Consider the following 18,932-nt stretch of genomic DNA (forward strand, 5'->3'; position numbering starts at 1 on the left):
TGTGGCAAAACTGAGAATCAAGATTACACGTGGTTAAAACCATAACCGTGTTAAACTATTACGAGGGCTCTCCAATGTAAATATTCTATAACTCTGGTTTAGTTTGTTATTATAGTTAGATGGGTTAGCTAACTATGCGTTTTCTTTGCCTGTTGGTTTCTATTTTTTTGATACAGTGCCGTCTGTTGTTAGTTCTCTTTTGAGTGATGATGCAGCTGGGTCTGTCCGGCCACGTCAAGTACAATTGTAAGTTTTTTGTTTTAATTTAATAAATGAGAGACTAGCTCTCCCGTCTTCTACCAAAAAAAAAAAGTAAAAGAATGTTAATATGAGAGAATATGAGAATGCTTATTTATATGATAAAATTGATGAAAGTTACAAAAGAAAAGTGAGTAAATAATTATATTTTATTGTGTTTGAATAGAATTGAGTGGTGAAATATGATTAATGCATAATTTATTCTATTTTCAATTATAATTTTATTTTATTGTGTAAATTAAATGTATTGTGTTAATTGAGTCTTAAATATTGTTTAAAGTAATTAAATAATTAGAATTGAATGGTAGAATATGATTAATGCATAATTTATTTTATTTTCAATTATAATTTTATTTTATTGTGTGAATTAAAGGTATTGTGTTAATTGAGTCTTAAATATTGTTTAAAACAATTAAACAATTAAAAGCAAATAAAAAAATAAAAAAATTAGACAGCATTAAACCAAAAACTTACTTTTATATATATAATTCGAAATTGAAGATGAAAATAACGTATTAGAAGTAGTGAGGAGAAGAAGATGGCTGTGCAAGAGTACTTAGACAAGCATATGCTCTCTCGGAAAACCGAAGACGCCGCCGTTAGGGCTAAAAACTCAGATCCATTCTCTTCATCGAACGTTTCCTTAGGAATTTTCTCAGTATTGATTTTGGATATACATCATCGGATGGTGCAATTGTGTCGCTTCACTTGTGAATTTTCCAATTTTTTGAATCTTTCAATTGGGAAATAAGTGCAGGCTAAAGCTGTATCCGTCTGTGATAACGAAGGTTAAAGCGAGGCAGATCCTGTTGGAATCTCACCTTTGATTAATAGTTCACAAAGACTCAAACATGAGCAGAAGAAAGTAAGAAGAAGAAGTTGAAGGAATAATCGAGAGATGAAGAAGATGAGAAGATGTGTTTTGTGTCGTACAAGAAAGAAGGAGAAGAAAGAAGAAAAGTCTTATGGGCCATGTTGTTTTATTAGAAGGCCCATATATGTTATTGGGTTATTTTGTGTTAGAAAACAATTATGCAAGTAATTAGGTTAAAATAGAATGTAGTATAAATATGTATGGTTGTGGTAAAAACAAGATAAGGAGAATGAGAGGTTAAGCAAGTGGCTGACCAAAATCCTTCATGGTATCAGAGCTCAAAGGTCTTGGTGGCCTGGACGTTTGAAGAATCTGCACAAGAAACAAAGGAAAGTCAGAGGAAGCTGGTTCGTTTGAACACAGTAGAAGAAAACAAAGAAAGCAAAAATCAGGTACAAATCTGAGATTTAAACTTGTTGTTGGGTGAAAATGCAGAATCAACAAGTAATTTCGGTGTTTGACGGGAAGAAATTTAACTTGTGGGTTATAAAGACCAGAGTTCTACTTAAGTCTAGAGGGTTGTGGAAAGTAGTAATTGAAGGAATCCAAGATGAGCATAAAAAGAATACAAATTGGGAGGAGTTAAAAGAGAAAGATCAGGCAGCCTTGCAGTTGTTGTGTAGTGCTGTCTCATAAGAAATTCTTAGTGATTATTTGTCTGATACTAAGACCTCAAAGGATGCATGGGACATGTTAAAGCTGAGATTCGAAGAAGATTCAAAAGGGTCAATGACACAAGCTGCAAAGACAAATAATCAACAAGAAAGTTCATTCACTGCCACACATGATCAAGATGAAATTGATAAAGATATTTGGGCGATAGATAGTAGAGCTACAAGTCATATGGTCAATGACAAAAGCTGGTTCACTGAATTAGACACTAATACAAGGGCCTGGTTAAATCTGGGAAGTGGTGAGATAGTTCAGGCACAAGGAAAAGGTACTGTCTCTGTAATAACAGAATCGGGAAAGAGGAACATGAAGGATGTCCTTCTAGTACCTAGTCTAACTCACAACTACCTAAGCATGCAACACATGATGGAAAATGGTTGCAAAGTCATGTTCAAAGAGCTAAGTTGTATAATTACGAATCAAGAAGGAAAACAGATACTGGAAGCTCCTATGTCTGATGGATGGTATTGCATTAAGTTCGAGAAACCAAAAGAGAACAGAAAAAGGTAACAAGACCTGAAGTTGTTGATAAAGGCTGTGAAGATGCTGAATCTGTAAAACTGCAAAAGAAAGAAAAAGAACAGTCACTAAGGTGTGTGACTGTGGGACTAAATGATCTTACAGAGAATCATGAAACTCAAGGAAATGATACGCATAAGCAGAAGACTGGCAATGAAACAAAGAGGCAAGAAGTCATGAATGACTTACTACAATGCACTTATGAGGGAGAATCAGCCAATGTGCCACAAAAGAAACATCAACCTTTGATGGAAGACTGCCTGAAACCAAAATTCATAAATCAACAAGTTTTCAATCCAAGCGAAGGTTTTGAAAAGAAGGTCTACAAACTTGTTGGTCATCAAACCAAGAGGGAGAAGTTTGAGATAAAAGGATACATCCATGATGAAGCCAAGGTTAGAAAAGAGAAAAGTTCAGTCACTATCAAGAGAGAAACTGAGCTTATTGATGGAAAATGTGATGACACAAGTCAGAGAATTGAGAAGCACAAGACGGGGGTTAAAGAAGATACCAAACAGAGAGACAAAAGCTTAGCTAAGAAGGAACAATGGTTTTTTGAAGATGCAGCTGATATGGGCGTAAAGAAAGGTAATGAGAAACAAAGGCAGATGTGGGGAAGGCTCACGAAACTGCAAGGCAAGAGAACAACAATGGTTCTCAGAATCGAACAAAGTCAATGAATACAAGAGTCGCAGAGAATCATAAACAAATTGAGGAAAAAGAGGTCGAGTTACCGTTGAGAGTAGAGGAGAAAACAGACTTTAGCAAGAGTGAGACTCAATACTTTGATCCAACCAAATGCCTATCGCATAAGACTGTTCAGAGAGGAGAGATTCAACGATCAGACCAAATCAAGCAAAACCAGAATGAAAGCAAGAAAGAGGGAAGGAATTTACCTTTATTGATTGAGCTGAAAAGCATCGAGAGAGAGCTCGAAGATAAGAATTCTACACAAAACAATCTGCAAGAGAAAGACCCTGAGAAATCAATTGAGGTTGAAGAGAGACAGAGGGAAGGTATTAAGTGCAAGAGGGAGATTGAGATAAAGAAACTACCTTGGTGGAATGAGCAGAAAATCACAGAGAAAGAGTTTGACATGAATCTCGCACGAAAGCACCTGCACCAAAGGGAGGTTCAAGCCTTAGCTGAGATTGATATAAATCAGAGACAAATTGACATGGGAATCAAGCAAGAGGAACGGTTGATTTCGAAAGAAAATGGAGAAGATATGAAGAGAAAACAGATTAAGAAAGGAGGGGTAGATTTACCTTTGAAACCAGAGAGGAAAAGGGACTTAAGTAAGAGGGAGTCTCAAGACTTTGATTCCACCAAAAACTCAATTCACAAGACAATTCAGAGAGAAGAGGTTCAGAGGTTGAGTGAAATGAAACAAAGTGAAGTCGATAAAAAGACGAGAAACCAAGAGAAACAGAAGAAAGAAGAACCTGGAGTGTTGGAGAATAAGATCAGAGACACAAATGATGTACAAGATGATCATCTGCAGGACAAAGAGTGTCAATGCTCAGTTGAGGTCAATCAAAATCAGACGAAAGTCGAGATAGAAGTCAAGCTGGAGAAAGAAAACATAAATCGAAAGAAGTACCTACAAGGAAGAAAAGTGGGTCAACAAAAGAATTTAAAAGGAAAGCGGAAGAGTCGGGAAAGGAAAAGGATTCAAAGGGAAAACAGAAGGAAGACTCGAGTTGTAAGAGAAAAGAGGATGAGGGAGAAAGAGATACATAAGCTACAAGCATGCAACAAATGGAACTTTCCTGAAGCAAAAATCGACATGTTGGGTTATACAAACGGTCCCAATCAGAGGAAGAAGCATCAGGTACCTGGAAAGATTATTGTGGAAAATGAAAAATCTGAAATTGGAATCAAACCCGAGGAAGCAATGAACCCAGCAGGATCTAAGAAGATATGGAGCATATGGATGATGAGTGAGATAGAAAACTCACTAGTGGAACCCATCGAAGATGAGATTGGAGATGTGGATTACACATACCAGCACCTGCAAAAGAAGAATAAACCTCAGATCACAGTCAAGAGCAGAAAGAAACAAAAGTTGTTTGAGATGGGAATCAAACCAGAGAAAGAAACGGTCTTGCTAGAACCGGAACTCAAACGGTCACCAAAAATTGGAATTATGAGGGAGCTAATGAACTCACTGTTGAGCTTTGCAGATGTTGTAAAGAGAATTTGTCAATGGCACAAGGAAGATACCGGTGAAGATCAAGGGCCAAAGGGGATCAAATTCCTAGATTGGAAATTGGAGATTAATCAAAAGGTGAGAGAGGGAGTGTTGGAATCTCACCTTTGATTAATAGTTCACAAAGACTCAAACATGAGCAGAAGAAAGTAAGAAGAAGAAGTTGAAGGAATAATCGAGAGATGAAGAAGATGAGAAGATGTGTTTTGTGTCGTACAAGAAAGAAGGAGAAGAAAGAAGAAAAGTCTTATGGGCCATGTTGTTTTATTAGAAGGCTCATATATGTTATTGGGTTATTTTGTGTTAGAAAACAATTATGCAAGTAATTAGGTTAAAATAGAATGTAGTATAAATATGTATGGTTGTGGTAAAAACAAGATAAGGAGAATGAGAGGTTAAGCAAGTGGCTGACCAAAATCCTTCAGATCCTTGATAGCAGAGCAGAGGAATCCCAACAGTTGAAGTGGATCTCCACACTAACAAAGGCGTCTTTCGTGCTTCTGTTCCCAGTGGTAGATTCGAATTCAATTCTTTTTACTCTCTTTTGTTACTTCTTCATGTTTTCGGAATGGTGTACTTGAATTTTGTTGATGCACAATCCTGATTTTAACTGATAAGAATCTGGTTTACTGATTCCAGATATGAAGCTGTAGAACTACGTGATAGGGACACTGTTTCCAAGATACATTCCTGAGGCATTGATCGGTATGGACCCGAGACTTCAAGGTCTAGTCTAGTCTAGTCTAGACTTCAAGGTCGAGGTACCAAAGTCTTCGCAATACTTTCTTGTATCTTATGTATTTCATGCCTAGTCTAGTTAGGAAGGAGATCCTGACTGAACTTGCATATCAGGTCCCTCTGTGCAAGCAAGCATCTTTCTGATCTTAGTGGCAGAGCAAACATGGTGTTTACCTGTACCTGCCTTCACTGTTTTGAGTGGCGGGAAGCATGCATCGAATACTTTTGCCATTCAGGTATTCAACATCAACTTCGCTATTAACATATGACGTTTCTGTTGTACCTCCTTCTCATATTTTTTTTCATCTTTAACTCTTGCTCCTCAAATATCTTCATAAATGTTTTTGGTTTTCAAGTAATTTCATTTACATATCTGATGATTGTTGTCTCTATTCAATATATATATATATATATATATATATATATTATTTTTCATCTTCTCGTATTCTTTTGCTTTTCAGTTAATTTCATTTATATATGTGATGATTGTTGTCTGTTCATATATTGTTAGGAAATTATGGTTCTTCCAATTGGAGCAAGTAGATTTGAGGAGGCCCTTCATTTGAAGGTCAATTTTCAAAGATATATGGCTTTCTGGAAGTTACTTTTCTATTTACATCTGTCAGTTTGTATTTAAAGGGTGAGAATGATCTATTGCTGGTTATGGGCAGGCTGTCATTACAGAAAAAAATGGTGGTTTGGGATGTAATGTTGGTGAAGATGGTGGCCTGTGCTCCAGATATCTCGAGGTACGTATTTTTTCCTCTGTGATGTCTGATTTGCTTGCATCTATACGATATATTCTAAAGATATTTGTGGCGTCATTTGTCAAAATTGAGAATCTCATGTTATTGTTTCTTGGCTTAGTGCCTTGTATACTTACTTGCAACTTTATGCAGCCTCAAGGAGGGTTTGTAGCTTGTAAAAGAAGCTATCATTCGAACAGGGTACAGTGATAAGATAAAGATAGCAATTGATGTTGCTGCCACTAATTTTTGTTTAGGTATTACCCATCTTCTTAGCGAACTGGTTTTGTGATGCTACTTTTTTAGTCATTGGTAGTCTCTGTTTGGTTCTAGGCACTTTCATTCACAATTGGCTGGTGACACAAAAAAAGGATAGTTAAAATCACCACATGTGTAACCCACATATTGATATCATGCTTTTTGCGATTTTTCACTATTTTTACTTTTCCTGGATTTCTGAATTCTGAACAGGTACCAAGTATGATCTAGATGTCAACTTTCCAAATAAATCTGGGCAGAATTTCAAGTCAGCGGAAGATATGATAGAAATGTACAAAGAACTTTGTAATGGTATGTCTGAGCTTGTTCTGCAAGATATTTTGTATCTATTTTAGTATTCTTGCAGTATTCTAACGACCTTATTCTCTGTTTGGTCTCCTTGTTGGGTCAGAGTATCAAATTTGTCTCTATCGAAGACCCTTTTCACAAGGAGGACTGGGAACACACCAAGTATTTTTCCAGTCTTGGAATATGTCAGGTCCAACTCGGTTCCCCCTAACATAGATTTTGTGTTGTTTCAGATCAGACGTCTTCCGATTCTTTTCACAGAATCAATTTTCTAAAGAGAGAGACCCTTAACTATGCCTGTACGATCATTTTCCTTGTCTAAATTCTCACTGTTGAACTCTAGCAGCTGGTAGGTGATGATTTGTTGATGTCAAATTCAAAACGTGTTGAGCGGGCAATACAGTAGTCGTCTTGTAATGCCCTTCTTCTCAAGGTATGTTGTCTGCGCTATGTAAATGAATTATCTGTGCTAGTCTTGTATGATATTGCCTAAGAATGACAAAGACATAATGTGCATACGGTGATACAGGTGAATCAGATTGGTACATGCCATTGAAGTAGATGTGGAGATATCCATCAGCTTGTGTGCGTATACGCTCACTGACGATATCCATCAGCTTGAGTTTCATCTCAAAGACTGCAATCTTTTCCCGCGCTGCATCATCAATTTATTCAAATTATAAGATTATGCATGTTTTTAAGATAGACTGCAATCTTCTGTTTCTTTCTCTAGATCAAGAAACCCTCCCTATTCACTTAGACATGCTACCAAGATTCATCATCATGAAATGTTCCTATCACACCTGGAGGCAATCTCTCTAAACAAATGCACATGTAATATAACTGTTACATTTCTCGTCTCACTTCATTCGTGAGTCTTTTTTTTCACGCAGACAAATTTCTGCAAACATCTTTGTATCTTGGCCATATTGAAGAACAAACAGATGTAAAGAGTTTATAAACAACCTTTTAGAGACAGATTAACTACTGATGGCGTTGCCTTAACATTATAAATCCAGGAAACAGCTAAATCAAGACAGACATTTCAACGACGGACTCAAAACGGAATAATAATCTCTCACGATAATTTTTTTTTATAAATAATGTACAATAAATTTTAATATATTTTTGCACAAACTTTGTCATCAGATTAACTACATGGCGTTGCCTTAACATTGTAAATCCAGGAAACAGCTAAATCAAGACAGACATTTCAACAACGGACTCAAAACGGAATAATAATTTCTCACGATAAAATTTTTTTATAAATAATGTACAATAAATTTTAATATATTTTTGCTAAATTTAATTTTATTGACAAAACTTTAAATCTGTCCAAATGGAAGTACACAACATTTTTTTGTAGACTAACAAGATAGCCATGTACCTTGTCGTAAGCCGAACAAGAGTAAGGAAGCTCCAACAGGTAAATCTTCTCTTGCATACCCACATGTGAGAGAAACGCTCCTCCTTCCATACTATAATTGTGATCGTATGGACCAGCAACACAACTCCAAATCTGAGTATCTACATCGAACACCTCCATCCAATTATCATTTCTCTGCTCGCAAACTTCGATCACGTAAATCTTTTTGTTAATTACTCTGGCGGTTGGGGAGTTGCGAGCCCTCTGCATTCCTGGGAGCGAGCGACACTTGTGAAATCTGCAGTCGATGACTAAAACGTCCGATGTGGCCCCATATGATTCATCGCATCCACCGATCATATACATCTCGTATCCGATTGTGACCACAGCAGATCCAGGCTTCAGAGGAGGAAGTGATCTGAACTCGGTCAATCGTAAAGAGATGTTTCCTAAACCGTTACGATTGAGAATGTACCATCTCGGGTAGTCACCAATAGCAGTGGTTCGTATCGAAGCGTAAAGAACCGGTTCGGTGAGGCCGAGTTGTAAGCGCCTTTGGTAGAGACCGGACAAGGAGATGATTCGACGATAGGTTTTGGAGACGAGAGACAGATTCAGGTAATGACATCTCTCGACGAGTAAGATTATGCTTTCGACGATATCTTCCGGGATGTATGGAGTAACCGGATCAAGATTCTCTTCTTCTGGTTTCTCGTTTTGATTCTCTTCTTGCCGTTTCTTGTGGAGTTCCTCGGGATTAGGATCGCGGCCGTTAGAACCGTCATTGGAAAGGTCAGAGATGAAAGCCATTCTTTGCTCACAAAAAAACCCCTAGAAACGAGAGAGAGAGAGAGAGCAATTGAAATAGGGAAAAATAAGCAGAGAATATCTTTTTGAGGAGAGATAGGTTTTAACGGCTAAAAAGAGAGAGAGAGAGAGAGAGAGAGAGAGAGAGAGAGAGAGAGAGAGAGAGAGAGAGAGAGAGAGAGAGAGAGAGAGAGAGAGCAATTGAAACAGGGAAGAAGAAGCAGAGAAGATTTTTTTGAGGAGAGAGAGGTTTTAACGGCTAAAAAAGAGAGAGAGTGATATAGGAACCCAGTTGAGGGAACCCAAGTGGATAGATGGAAATAGGCAAATGGTTGATAACACTGTTCTGCCTATTTGGTGGATGATAGATGGAGTGCAGTGAAGAGATGGAGAATAGACAAATGGTTGAAAACACTGTTCTGTCTATTCGGTAGCAGTGGAAGATGAAAGGATAGATGGGTGGATTGAGGGACGCCACACAGATCTGTGAAAGGATCTATGATAAGTCAAGTCTCAGTCTTCAAGGATTCACACACAAGAAGAAGGAGAAAATGGTGGTTGCTTCTATCTCAGAAGAAAACCTAAGAAAACTCTCATTTTATTTCATTAAAACTTTTAAAGGTTACAATGCTGAGAAGGGACCTTATATAATGGTCCAGCAGCGGGGGACCTTCTAGGGTCGAAATTTATTACAAATAAAAGGACTAAACTTGCAAAAACAACAGACTCGATTTTAGGACTTAAATAAATAAAAAGACTCATAAAGACCCAACGGTCGATTCCTGCAAAACAAGAAAGAACCAACATTTATTATTTGAATTCAAACACTTACCTTGATAATAGTTCTCATGCGTGCTCCAGCCCTTCATTGATTGCTTTGGAAATGATGAAAAGAACGGGTTCTTTGATTCCTTGTAGAACTGGCAAAAATGATGCTTGTGGAGTCTTCTCTTTGGAATCTTCTAGTTCCACGGAAGTAATCAGACTTGCAATGGACTTGTTGAATTGTTCCCTTAAGGTCCTTGCTCCCAGCCTTGTCATAGGTTTGTGTATCATTGTTGGCAGAACGGGTTCTTCAGGAATTGGTAGAACGGGTTCTTCAGGAAATGATAGAACGGGTTCTTTGGGAAATGGTAGAACGGGTTCTTCCGGAAGTTTACTATTGATGTCCTCATCATTCCCTCCCTCTTGAGAAAGTTCTGTCTGCAGAACTATTTGATCTGCATGGAAAGGAGATAAATCAGCAACATTAAAGGTAGGAGAAATGTTCAACTCACCTGGTAGCTCAATCTTGTAGGCATTGTCATTGATTTTCTCTAAGACCCGAAATGGTCCATCTCCTCTTGGTGACAGCTTGGACTTCCTCTCCTTGGGAAATCTCTCTTTTCTCATGTGTAACCAGACCCAATCTCCAGGTTCAAACGTCAGCTCCTTGCGGTGATTATCCGCATGCTCTTTGTTCTTTGCGCTCTTCTTCTCAAGATTCTCTTTAACCTTTTGGTGGAGTTTCTTCACAAAATCAGCTTTGGTGACTCCTTCTGCACTAGAGTAAACAGCTTGGGGCAGAGGTCTGATGTCTAATGGGGTTAGAGGATTAAAACCATAGACAACTTCAAATGGAGAGAATTTGGTGCCAGAATGTTTAGCATGATTATAAGCAAATTCAATGTAGGGTAAACAAGATAACCAGTTTTGGAGATTCTTACCCACCGTAGCTCTCAAAAGAGTGGAGAGAGTACGATTAACTACCTCAGTTTGGCCATCAGTTTGAGGATGACAAGTGGTGGAGAAGAGTAGCTTAGTTCATAGCTTTTTCCACAAAGTCTTCCAAAAGTGGCTGAGAAATTTGGTGTCTCGATCTGAAACAATGGTCCTTGGGATTCCATGTAAACGCACAACTTCTTTGAAAAAGAGCTCAGCAGTTTGAGTAGCATCATTTGTCTTGTTACATGGAATGAAATGCGCCATTTTAGAGAACTGGTCCACCACAACAAAGATAGAATCTCGGTTGTTGATCTTAGGCAGTCCTAAAACAAAATCCATAGAAATATCTACCCAAGGTAGGTTAGGAATAGGCAAAGGCATATATAAACCATAAGGATGTGACCTGGATTTTGCTTTCAAGCAAGTGATGCACTTTGCACAGAACCTTTCCACATCTCTTTTCAAATGCGGCCAAAAGAAATGTTCCATAAGAACACTTAGAGTTTTATCACGCCCAAAATGTCCCATAAGTCCTCCTCCATGTGCTTCTCCTATTAGCAGCTCTCTCATGTATCCTTGAGGAATGCACAGTCTTTTGTCCTTAAAGAGAAATTCATCATGTTGGTAGTATGACCCATAAGCGGCTTTGCTTGTTTCCTTAAAGGCTTCTTTGAAATCTGGATCCTCCTCATATAGACCTTTGATATGATCAAATCCCGTGACTTTAGCCTCCATTGTAGTGATCAAAGCATGTCTCCGTGATAAAGCATCAGCTACAATGTTCTCTTTGCCCTTCTTGTACTTAATCACATATGGAAATGTCTCCACAAATTCAAGCCACCTTGCATGTCTCTTCTTAAGTGTAGTTTGTCCTCTTAGGTGCTTGAGTGTCTCATGATCTGTATGAATAACAAACTCTTTGGATAACAAATAATGTTGCCAAGTTTCTAGAGATCTTACCAAAGCGTAGAGTTCTTTATCATATGTTGGATAATTAAGTGCAGCTCCACTGAGTTTCTCACTGAAGTATGCTACTGGTTTTCCTCCTTGAGTTAGAACAGCACCTATTCCTGTACTAGAAGCATCACATTCAATTTCAAACATTTTATCAAAATTAGGAAGTACCAAAACAGGTGCATGTGTTAGGCTGTCTTTGAGCAGCTTGAATGCATCCTCTTGTGCTTGACCCCATTTGAATTCCACATTCTTTTTAATCACTGATGTCAAGGGTGCAGCAATGGTACCGAAATCCTTCACAAATCTCCTATAGAAGCTAGCCAGCCCATGGAAGCTCCTAACATGTCCAATGGTTGTTGGAGTTGGCCAGTCTTGTATAGCCTTGATCTTTTCCTCATCGACCTTTAGTCCCTGAGAACTCACAACAAATCCTAGAAACACAACTTGATCAGTGCAAAACGTGCATTTCTTAATATTAGCATAGAGAAGTTCAGCCTTAAGTGCTTTTATCACCATTTCAAGATGCTTTACGTGATCTGCAAGACTTGTGCTATAAATCAAGATATCATCAAGATAAACAACCACAAACTTACAGATGTACTCCCTTAGGACATGGTTCATTAACCTCATGAAGGTGCTTGGGGCATTGGTGAGTCCAACTGGCATGACTAACCACTCATATAATCCTTGTTTTGTCTTGAAAGCCGTTTTCCATTCATCACCTTCTTTCATTCTGACTTGATGATAACCACTCCTTAGATCAATTTTAGAAAAGATAGTAGCTCCATTAAGCTCATCTAGCATGTCGTCAAGCCTTGGAATAGGATGTCTATATTTGACAGTGATGTTGTTGATTGCTCTGCAGTCTATACACATTCTCCAAGTTCCATCTTTCTTAGGCACTAGAAGAACCGGTACAACACAAGGGCTTAGGCTTTCACGAATGTAGCCCTTTGACATTAGATCACGAACTTGCTTTTCCAGTTCCTTTGCTTCTTCAGGGTTTACGCGGTAGGCTGGTCTGTTAGGCAATGGTGCTCCCGGAACTAGATCAATTTGATGTTCGATTCCTCTTATAGGAGGTAGTCCAGGTGGTATCTCCTCAGGAAAGACCTCTTTAAACCTTCCTAGTAATTCAAGCACTTCTGGTGGTAAATCTTTCTCCTCTTGACCTGAAAACAAACCTTCCTTAAAGATCATTAGTAGCACCTTGTTCTGTGAATTAATTGATTTCAAAACAGTAGAAGGTGTTATATAAAGATTGGTTTTGTTTGACTTAGCTCCCTTTGACATTGTTTGTTGCATTTCATGCACTTCTTGAGGGGTGAGTGGAGCTAGAGTATGCTTCTTGTTGTTGTGTGAGAAGGTGTAGTAGTTCGTTCGGCCATTGTGTAAAGTCTCCTTATCAAATTGCCATGGCCGTCCTAGAAGAAGGTGTCCAGCTTGCATAGGAACCACATCACACACAACTTGATCTGAATATTTGCCTATGGTGAATGGTATGGTGACTTGCTCGGAGATCCTTAGTTCAGCCTCATCATTGAGCCACTTAAGTCGATATGGATGGGGATGCTTTGTCTTTTGGAGACCTAGCTTATCAACCAAATACTTGCAGGCTACATTAGTACATGAACCACCATCAATGATTAAGCTACATACCTTGGAGTTTATAGAGCAGCGAGAGTGGAAGATATTTTCTCTTTGAATTGTTTCAGGATCAAAAAGAGTGCTAAGAGCCCTCCTTATGACTAGAAGCTCTCCCATCTCTGGATAGTCCACAATGTCCTCCTCAGATTCACCACGTTCTTCTTCCTCATCTTGTGATTCATACTCTCCATTGGCTTTAAGGATCATTACTCGCTGATTTGGGCACTCCCTTGCATAGTGTCCTTTTCCCTGACATTTAAAACAAGTAATATCACGAGTTCTTTGGTTAGTAGGCTTACCTTGCTCTGGTTTGGTTACTTTTGATGTCTCAGGTGCAGCTCTTTTAAATCTCTGGTCCACATCAAGAGATTTTCCCTTGTCTAAAGGTTTTTGAGGTGGTGGTGTCCATGGAGTCTTACTGCGGTTAGTAGAAGCTGCCTTCCTTTTGATGTGTTGTTCAGCTTGGACTGCTAGATGCAACAACTCTTCAAGATCATGATACGTTTGTCTTTCCACCTTTCTAGCAATCTGATCATGAAGACCATCTAGAAACTGCGCCATCAAGTTCTCCTCAGACTCTTCTACCTCCAATCTGTTTTTAAGAGATTCAAACTCTTCAAAGTATTCCTCAACTGATTTGCTTCCTTGTGATAGCTTGCGGAACTTCTTTTGTAGCTCCCGGTGGTAATAAGCTGGGATGTGTCTCTTTCTTAGCTGAAACCTCATATCATCCCAAGTAGTGATTGGTATATGTCTGTGCCTCCTCCTCTCAGATACATCTCTGTCCCACCAAGCTAAGGCATTGTCGGTAAGTTGAGCAGCAGCTAGGGATACCTTTCTCTGTTCAGAATAGTTGTAGTAGCCAAAGATATGCTCCATACATCTTTCCCAGTCAATGTAAGCCTCAGGATTAACCTTTCCAGCAAATGTTGGCGGATTGAGCTTAAGATCATAGCCTCCTTCTCTTATGTTGCCTTCATCTCGTCCTCTACCTTGTTGGTAGTGTCTCCTTGGCCTGTGGTGTTGATTAAGATCTTGATACTCTTCCTCTGAATCAGACTGATCTCCATTATCAACCTCATGGTTTTCTCTTGGCAAGTTACGAACTAGTGCCCTTGGTGCAGGTGGGGGTTGTTCAATTCGTGTCATGCGATCACCAAGCGTTTGGAGTTGGGTTTGAATAGCTGCAAGTATCTCAGCCATGTTCACTTCTCCTCCTTGTTCTCCCATAGTTCAAAACGTTCCTGTAAAAGTAAGAAAAGAGATCAAGTGCACAGAAAGTCGAAAGGTCCAAAAACTGACAGATCTAGGATTTGGGAGGGTTTTGGGCAAACAACTAAACAGATCTGAACGAATTTTTTTTTTTTTTTTTTTAAAGAAGACGAACAGTCAAAATAGAACAAAACACACGAAAATAACAGATCAAAAAAAGTGCAAAAACGAACTGAAACAAACACAAACTGAAACAGACATAAACTGAAGCAAACTAAGGGTGACAAACTGAAACAAAAAAAAAGGATAGATAAAACCTGATTTGGAGCGTTTAGCTCTGATACCAGATGATATAGGAACCCAGTTGAGGGAACCCAAGTGGATAGATGGAAATAGGCAAATGGTTGATAACACTGTTCTGCCTATTTGGTGGATGATAGATGGAGTGCAGTGAAGAGATGGAGAATAGACAAATGGTTGAAAACATTGTTCTGTCTATTCGGTAGCAGTGGAAGATGAAAGGATAGATGGGTGGATTGAGGGACGCCACACAGATCTGTGAAAGGATCTATGATAAGTCAAATCTCAGTCTTCAAGGATTCACACACAAGAAGAAGGAGAAAAGGGTGGTTGCTTCTATCTCAGAAGAAAACCTAAGAAAACTCTCATTTTATTTCATTAAAACTTTTAAAGGTTAAAATGCTGAGAAGGGACCTTATATAATGGTCCAGCAGCGGGGGACCTTCTAGGGTCGAAATTTATTACAAATAAAAGGACTAAACTTGCAAAAACAACAGACTCGATTTTAGGACTTAAATAAATAAAAAGACTCATAAAGACCCAACGGTCGATTCCTGCAAAACAAGAAAGAACCAACATTTATTATTTGAATTCAAACACTTACCTTGATAATAGTTCCCATGCACGCTCCAGCCCTTCATTGATTGCTTCGGAAATGATGAAAAGAACGGGTTCTTTGATTCCTTGTAGAACTGGCAAAAATGATGCTTGTGGAGCCTTCTCTTTGGAATCTTCTAGTTCCACGGAAGTAACCAGACTTGCAATGGACTTGTTGAATTGTTCCCTTAAGGTCCTTGCTCCCAGCCTTGTCATAGGTTTGTGTATCATTGTTGGCAGAACGGGTTCTTCAGGAATTGGTAGAACGGGTTCTTCAGGAAATGATAGAACGGGTTCTTCGGGAAATGGCAGAACGGGTTCTTCCGGAAGTTTACTATTGATGTCCTCATCAGAGAGAGAGAGAGAGAGAGCAATTGAAATAGGGAAGAAGAAGTAGAGAAGATCTTTTTGAGGAGAGAGAGGTTTTAACGGCTACTATTTGGTGATTAAGAACAAGATCAACGGTTTAGAGAATGCCACGTAAATCGATGTGGCAACGGGTGGCAAAATTCAAAAAAAAATAAATGGCTCGTGAATATTGAAAAAGGGAAGAAAAAGCAGAGAAAATCTTTTTGAGGAGAAAGAGGTTTTAACGGCTAATAGATCGACGGTTTAGAGAATGCCACGTAAATCGAGATGGCAACGGGTGGCAAAATTCAAAAAAATTAATGGGATTTTTGTCAAAAATACCACATTTGCAAAAAAACTTTTAACTAATGCCACTTTTCTTTTTTCTTTTTGAAACTGTCATATTTCAACTTTATGGCATTGATATGATTACAAAACTAACCCTGAACAATGACTAGAGTAACAAAAAAGAAAGGAAGTAAGCATTAAATGCGACATTAAATGTTTTTAGTGGTGGACAAGTTTAAAATTGGATGGACAAGTTTAAATTGGAGACATATTTGTCCATCAAAAAATCAGAGCGTGAGAACCAGTAGACCAATGATTGGATTAGGTCGTGGACAAAATTGGAGATGATAATAGTGGATTCGTATGAAATGTTGTCCACTGAGTATTAAAGTTGTCTACAAAAACTTTTTAGAAGTAAAAAATGAGTAAAAAGATGAGAAAAGAAGTCAAAATTGTTGTCTATTATGGATTAAAATTGTCCATTAAAAAAAGTTGTTTACCAAGTTGTCCACCAAAAATTAAAGTTGTCACGATTAAAGTTGTCCATAAAATTAAAATTTGGTCCATGAGCCGAAAAATACTCCGATTCAGATTTGAGATCTGATATGTTTTTTGTGACTCTGCCGATACAACACATCGGTGACATGTTTCATCTCGACAAGATTTACGACGAAAGAGTGTGTAAAAAGATTTCAGATTTATGTGACAGATCTGATTAGGATTCTTCTCTCATTGTAGAAAAGAGAAAGATATATACTTTGCTGGAAGTGAGGGCGATCTGTTGAGATGATGGAAGTGAGATATTAAAGAACATATTGGAGAAATTAGCATAATTATAGTTTTCTTAAGTTTGAATATGTCTATTGAACACATTGGAGATGTTAAATAATATCTATTGAATTAAAAATTTTACTGAGTAACGGGTCAAAATTTGAATATTTAAATTCAATTTCATATTTTTTGTTGAATTTAATAATTTTATATAATATAATAAATTAATAATTGATTTTGAAATATTTTTTAAATATTGAAACTTGATATAAAAGTTAGAAACTATAAACACTCTAAATTGATTTGTTATAGCAATGTCAATAATATGTCACTATAATATGAAAGAATTTCAAGAAACCAAGTATATTAAAACAAAAAGTATAACAATATATGAAATTACTCATACTATAATAACTCGCTTTTTAAAAACAAAATTTACAAAATTATGTCTTATAATAACATTCAGTTCATGATGTAGAATACATTGTTGAAATAACTTCACATAAATAAAATAATACAACATATTAAAATTTTATTTTAAAATATAAAGTATACAGAATTTTGTATAAAATAAAATTTAACCAGTGTTATAACATATATACTTATCTAGAATCATTAACAATATAAAACTTACAAAGTAAGTGTCTTTTTTCAAGCTATCATATTTAGCATATGATTTTATTTCATAATGTTTTATTCAAAAAAACTTTTAAAAACAATCACATAAATTATATTTTTTTTATAAAAATTACATATAAATAAAATGGATTTCAATCCGTGCTCTAGCATGGATCTTAATCTAATATACTTTTATGCATTGATCTTGATGGATAAGACTTATACTTTTTATGTCAAAATAGTTTATGCATTATATCAATACTAAAAAGTAAAAACTAATACAAAATAATTATCAAATATAAAAATGAAAACTAATATCATCTTATATTTTAAAAACTAACATTATCTAAAATATATTTGTTTCCATTTGTCCTATATTAGATATACTAGGTTTGAAAAATGCCACTTTTTTGTTTTCTCTTTAGAAATGCCACTTTTTTGTTTTATGCCATAGAAGTAAAATACATTTTTACCCTTTAATTACAAGAAGAAAAAAATAAAAAAAATTGTGAAAAATGCCACTTTTTTGTTTTCTCTTTAGAAATGCCACTTTTTTGTTTTATGCCATAGAAGTAAAATACATTTTTACCCTTTAATTACAAGAAGAAAAAAAATAAAAAAAATTGTGCAACCAAGTTTTTTCCACCCTTCATATATGCAGATGTCTCCGGTGGACCAAAATCAATGCTTGGACAGGTTTTTGTCTACTACGTTTTTGTCCACCGACTTTCTTAGTGGACCAGATCCGCTTGGTGATAACAGTTGTCCTTCAAACAAAAAATTGGTCTATCCCATTAGGTCTGTCCACACTAATCGTACAATCGACAAGCAAATTCTACTGATAGACAAATATCGGTAGACTAAATTTGAATCATCTCTTCTAAATCTGGTCTATAAAGTAATGTCCACCACGTTTTTGTCCACCGGTTTTTCTTAGTGGACCAGATCCGCTTGATGACAACACTTGTCCTTCGATAACCAAAAATTGGTCCACCTCTGTAGGTCTGCCCACACTTATCGTATAAAGAGAGAGAATTTTCTCACTTTGAAAGCTTAGGATTTTTTGTTTACTTGTCTTTTCTATTGTGTGTGATTCCTTTAGAAAACAAATTAAATCTTTATCTTTGTGTGCGATTCACTTAGATATTGATTTGTGTTCTTATCACAAAGTCATTCCACAACTTTGTGTGGCGAACTTTGATCCATCATTCATCTCCATCCTATCCGAGTTAGTTAGAGAGGTCCTTTAGACCAGCTATCGACTCACCCCTATTTGGCTCATATCACCCATACATCAGAAGTTGACTGAACTCCACATCCAGCTCCCACACTGACCGAGTCCCCTGAGATAATTGAAGTAACTGCACCTTAAGCATGATTTCCGATTAAAGAAAATATAATAAAATCTTGGAAATTAATCACGCTTAAGCGTGATTTCCGATTAAGCAAACAAAATAAGATCTTGCCTAACATCCTTCCAAACTTTTAGTATAAATCATTGACATCTTCATTCACCGAGATACACCATATTCATACCAAAAAAAGTTGTTCAATATATAAAATATTCAAGTTTTAGTAGTATTATTCTTTTTAAAAATACCTATTCAACTAAAATTTTGATTGAGTAACAGGTCAAATTTTGAATATTAAATTCAGTTACATATATATTTTTTTGTTAAATTATAATTTTATATACTATAATTAAATTTTAAAATAATTTAATTTGAAATA

At 36.9% G+C, this 18,932-nt stretch overlaps 3 protein-coding genes, 1 long non-coding RNA gene and 1 pseudogene across 19 annotated transcripts; 2 read left to right on the forward strand and 3 right to left on the reverse strand.

Annotated features, from left to right (window-relative positions):
* Positions 1-1,201: 1,201 nt before the first annotated feature.
* LOC147948174 (uncharacterized) lies at positions 1,202-4,632 on the reverse strand. 13 transcript variants are annotated; one of them, XR_015575519.1, is made up of 12 exons: positions 4,495-4,632; positions 4,285-4,337; positions 4,092-4,161; positions 3,769-3,821; positions 3,379-3,440; positions 3,220-3,284; positions 3,058-3,138; positions 2,835-2,952; positions 2,513-2,583; positions 2,321-2,364; positions 1,743-1,871; positions 1,202-1,444 (listed from the first exon to the last, which is right to left on the reverse strand). It is a non-coding gene; the product is annotated as an uncharacterized LOC147948174 (long non-coding RNA). The 13 variants fall into 13 exon arrangements; XR_015575513.1 differs by having other exon boundaries at positions 3,592-3,821; XR_015575514.1 differs by having other exon boundaries at positions 4,414-4,553.
* Positions 2,944-7,573, forward strand: LOC147948175 (uncharacterized). 4 transcript variants are annotated; one of them, XM_087479805.1, is made up of 10 exons: positions 2,944-5,047; positions 5,175-5,296; positions 5,388-5,509; positions 5,785-5,841; positions 5,945-6,022; positions 6,173-6,276; positions 6,491-6,589; positions 6,690-6,776; positions 6,933-7,019; positions 7,116-7,573. In XM_087479805.1, exon 1 carries the CDS (start codon positions 3,000-3,002, stop codon positions 4,644-4,646), a length of 1,647 nt encoding a protein of 548 aa, XP_087335931.1. In that variant the 5' UTR covers positions 2,944-2,999; the 3' UTR covers positions 4,647-5,047; positions 5,175-5,296; positions 5,388-5,509; positions 5,785-5,841; positions 5,945-6,022; positions 6,173-6,276; positions 6,491-6,589; positions 6,690-6,776; positions 6,933-7,019; positions 7,116-7,573. The 4 variants fall into 4 exon arrangements, with proteins under 4 accessions (XP_087335931.1, XP_087335940.1, XP_087335935.1 ...); XM_087479814.1 differs by having other exon boundaries at positions 5,958-6,022; XM_087479809.1 differs by lacking the exon at positions 6,173-6,276.
* Positions 5,243-6,797, forward strand: LOC147948176 (cytosolic enolase 3-like). The gene is made up of 7 exons (XM_087465605.1): positions 5,243-5,261; positions 5,388-5,509; positions 5,785-5,841; positions 5,945-6,022; positions 6,083-6,194; positions 6,491-6,589; positions 6,634-6,797. Exons 1-7 carry the CDS (start codon positions 5,243-5,245, stop codon positions 6,795-6,797), a joined length of 651 nt encoding a protein of 216 aa, XP_087321731.1.
* LOC147948177 (putative F-box/kelch-repeat protein At2g29780 pseudogene) lies at positions 7,015-8,762 on the reverse strand (annotated as a pseudogene).
* An 843-nt stretch (positions 8,763-9,605) lies between these two features.
* Positions 9,606-10,522, reverse strand: LOC147948178 (uncharacterized). Its single transcript, XM_087465612.1, has 4 exons — positions 10,509-10,522; positions 10,037-10,329; positions 9,920-9,979; positions 9,606-9,832 (listed from the first exon to the last, which is right to left on the reverse strand). The coding sequence occupies exons 1-4, from the start codon at positions 10,520-10,522 to the stop codon at positions 9,606-9,608; spliced, it is 594 nt and encodes a 197-aa protein (XP_087321738.1).
* Between the last annotated feature and the right edge of the window lie 8,410 nt (positions 10,523-18,932).

Source organism: Camelina sativa, chromosome 2, assembly GCF_030686135.1.
Source record: "Camelina sativa cultivar CO46 ecotype springtype chromosome 2, ASM3068613v1".
Lineage (NCBI taxonomy): Eukaryota > Viridiplantae > Streptophyta > Magnoliopsida > Brassicales > Brassicaceae > Camelina > Camelina sativa.

What these genes read in the sequence shown, in the direction of transcription:
- LOC147948175 (XM_087479805.1), top strand. Translation starts at nt 3,000, where the DNA reads ATGAATACAAGAGTCGCAGAGAATCATAAACAAATTGAGGAAAAAGAG.
- LOC147948176 (XM_087465605.1), top strand. An exon ending in TCAAGGAGGGTTTGTAGCTT is followed by an intron (nt 6,195 to 6,490) that starts GTAAAAGAAGCT and finishes AATTCTGAACAG; the next exon opens with GTACCAAGTATGATCTAGAT. An exon ending in GTACAAAGAACTTTGTAATG is followed by an intron (nt 6,590 to 6,633) that starts GTATGTCTGAGC and finishes TATCTATTTTAG; the next exon opens with TATTCTTGCAGTATTCTAAC.
- LOC147948178 (XM_087465612.1), bottom strand. An exon ending in CTACAAGATTGAGCTACCAG is followed by an intron (nt 9,980 to 10,036) that starts GTGAGTTGAACA and finishes CTTTCCATGCAG; the next exon opens with ATCAAATAGTTCTGCAGACA. An exon ending in GAATGATGAGGACATCAATA is followed by an intron (nt 9,833 to 9,919) that starts GTAAACTTCCGG and finishes CAATTCCTGAAG; the next exon opens with AACCCGTTCTGCCAACAATG.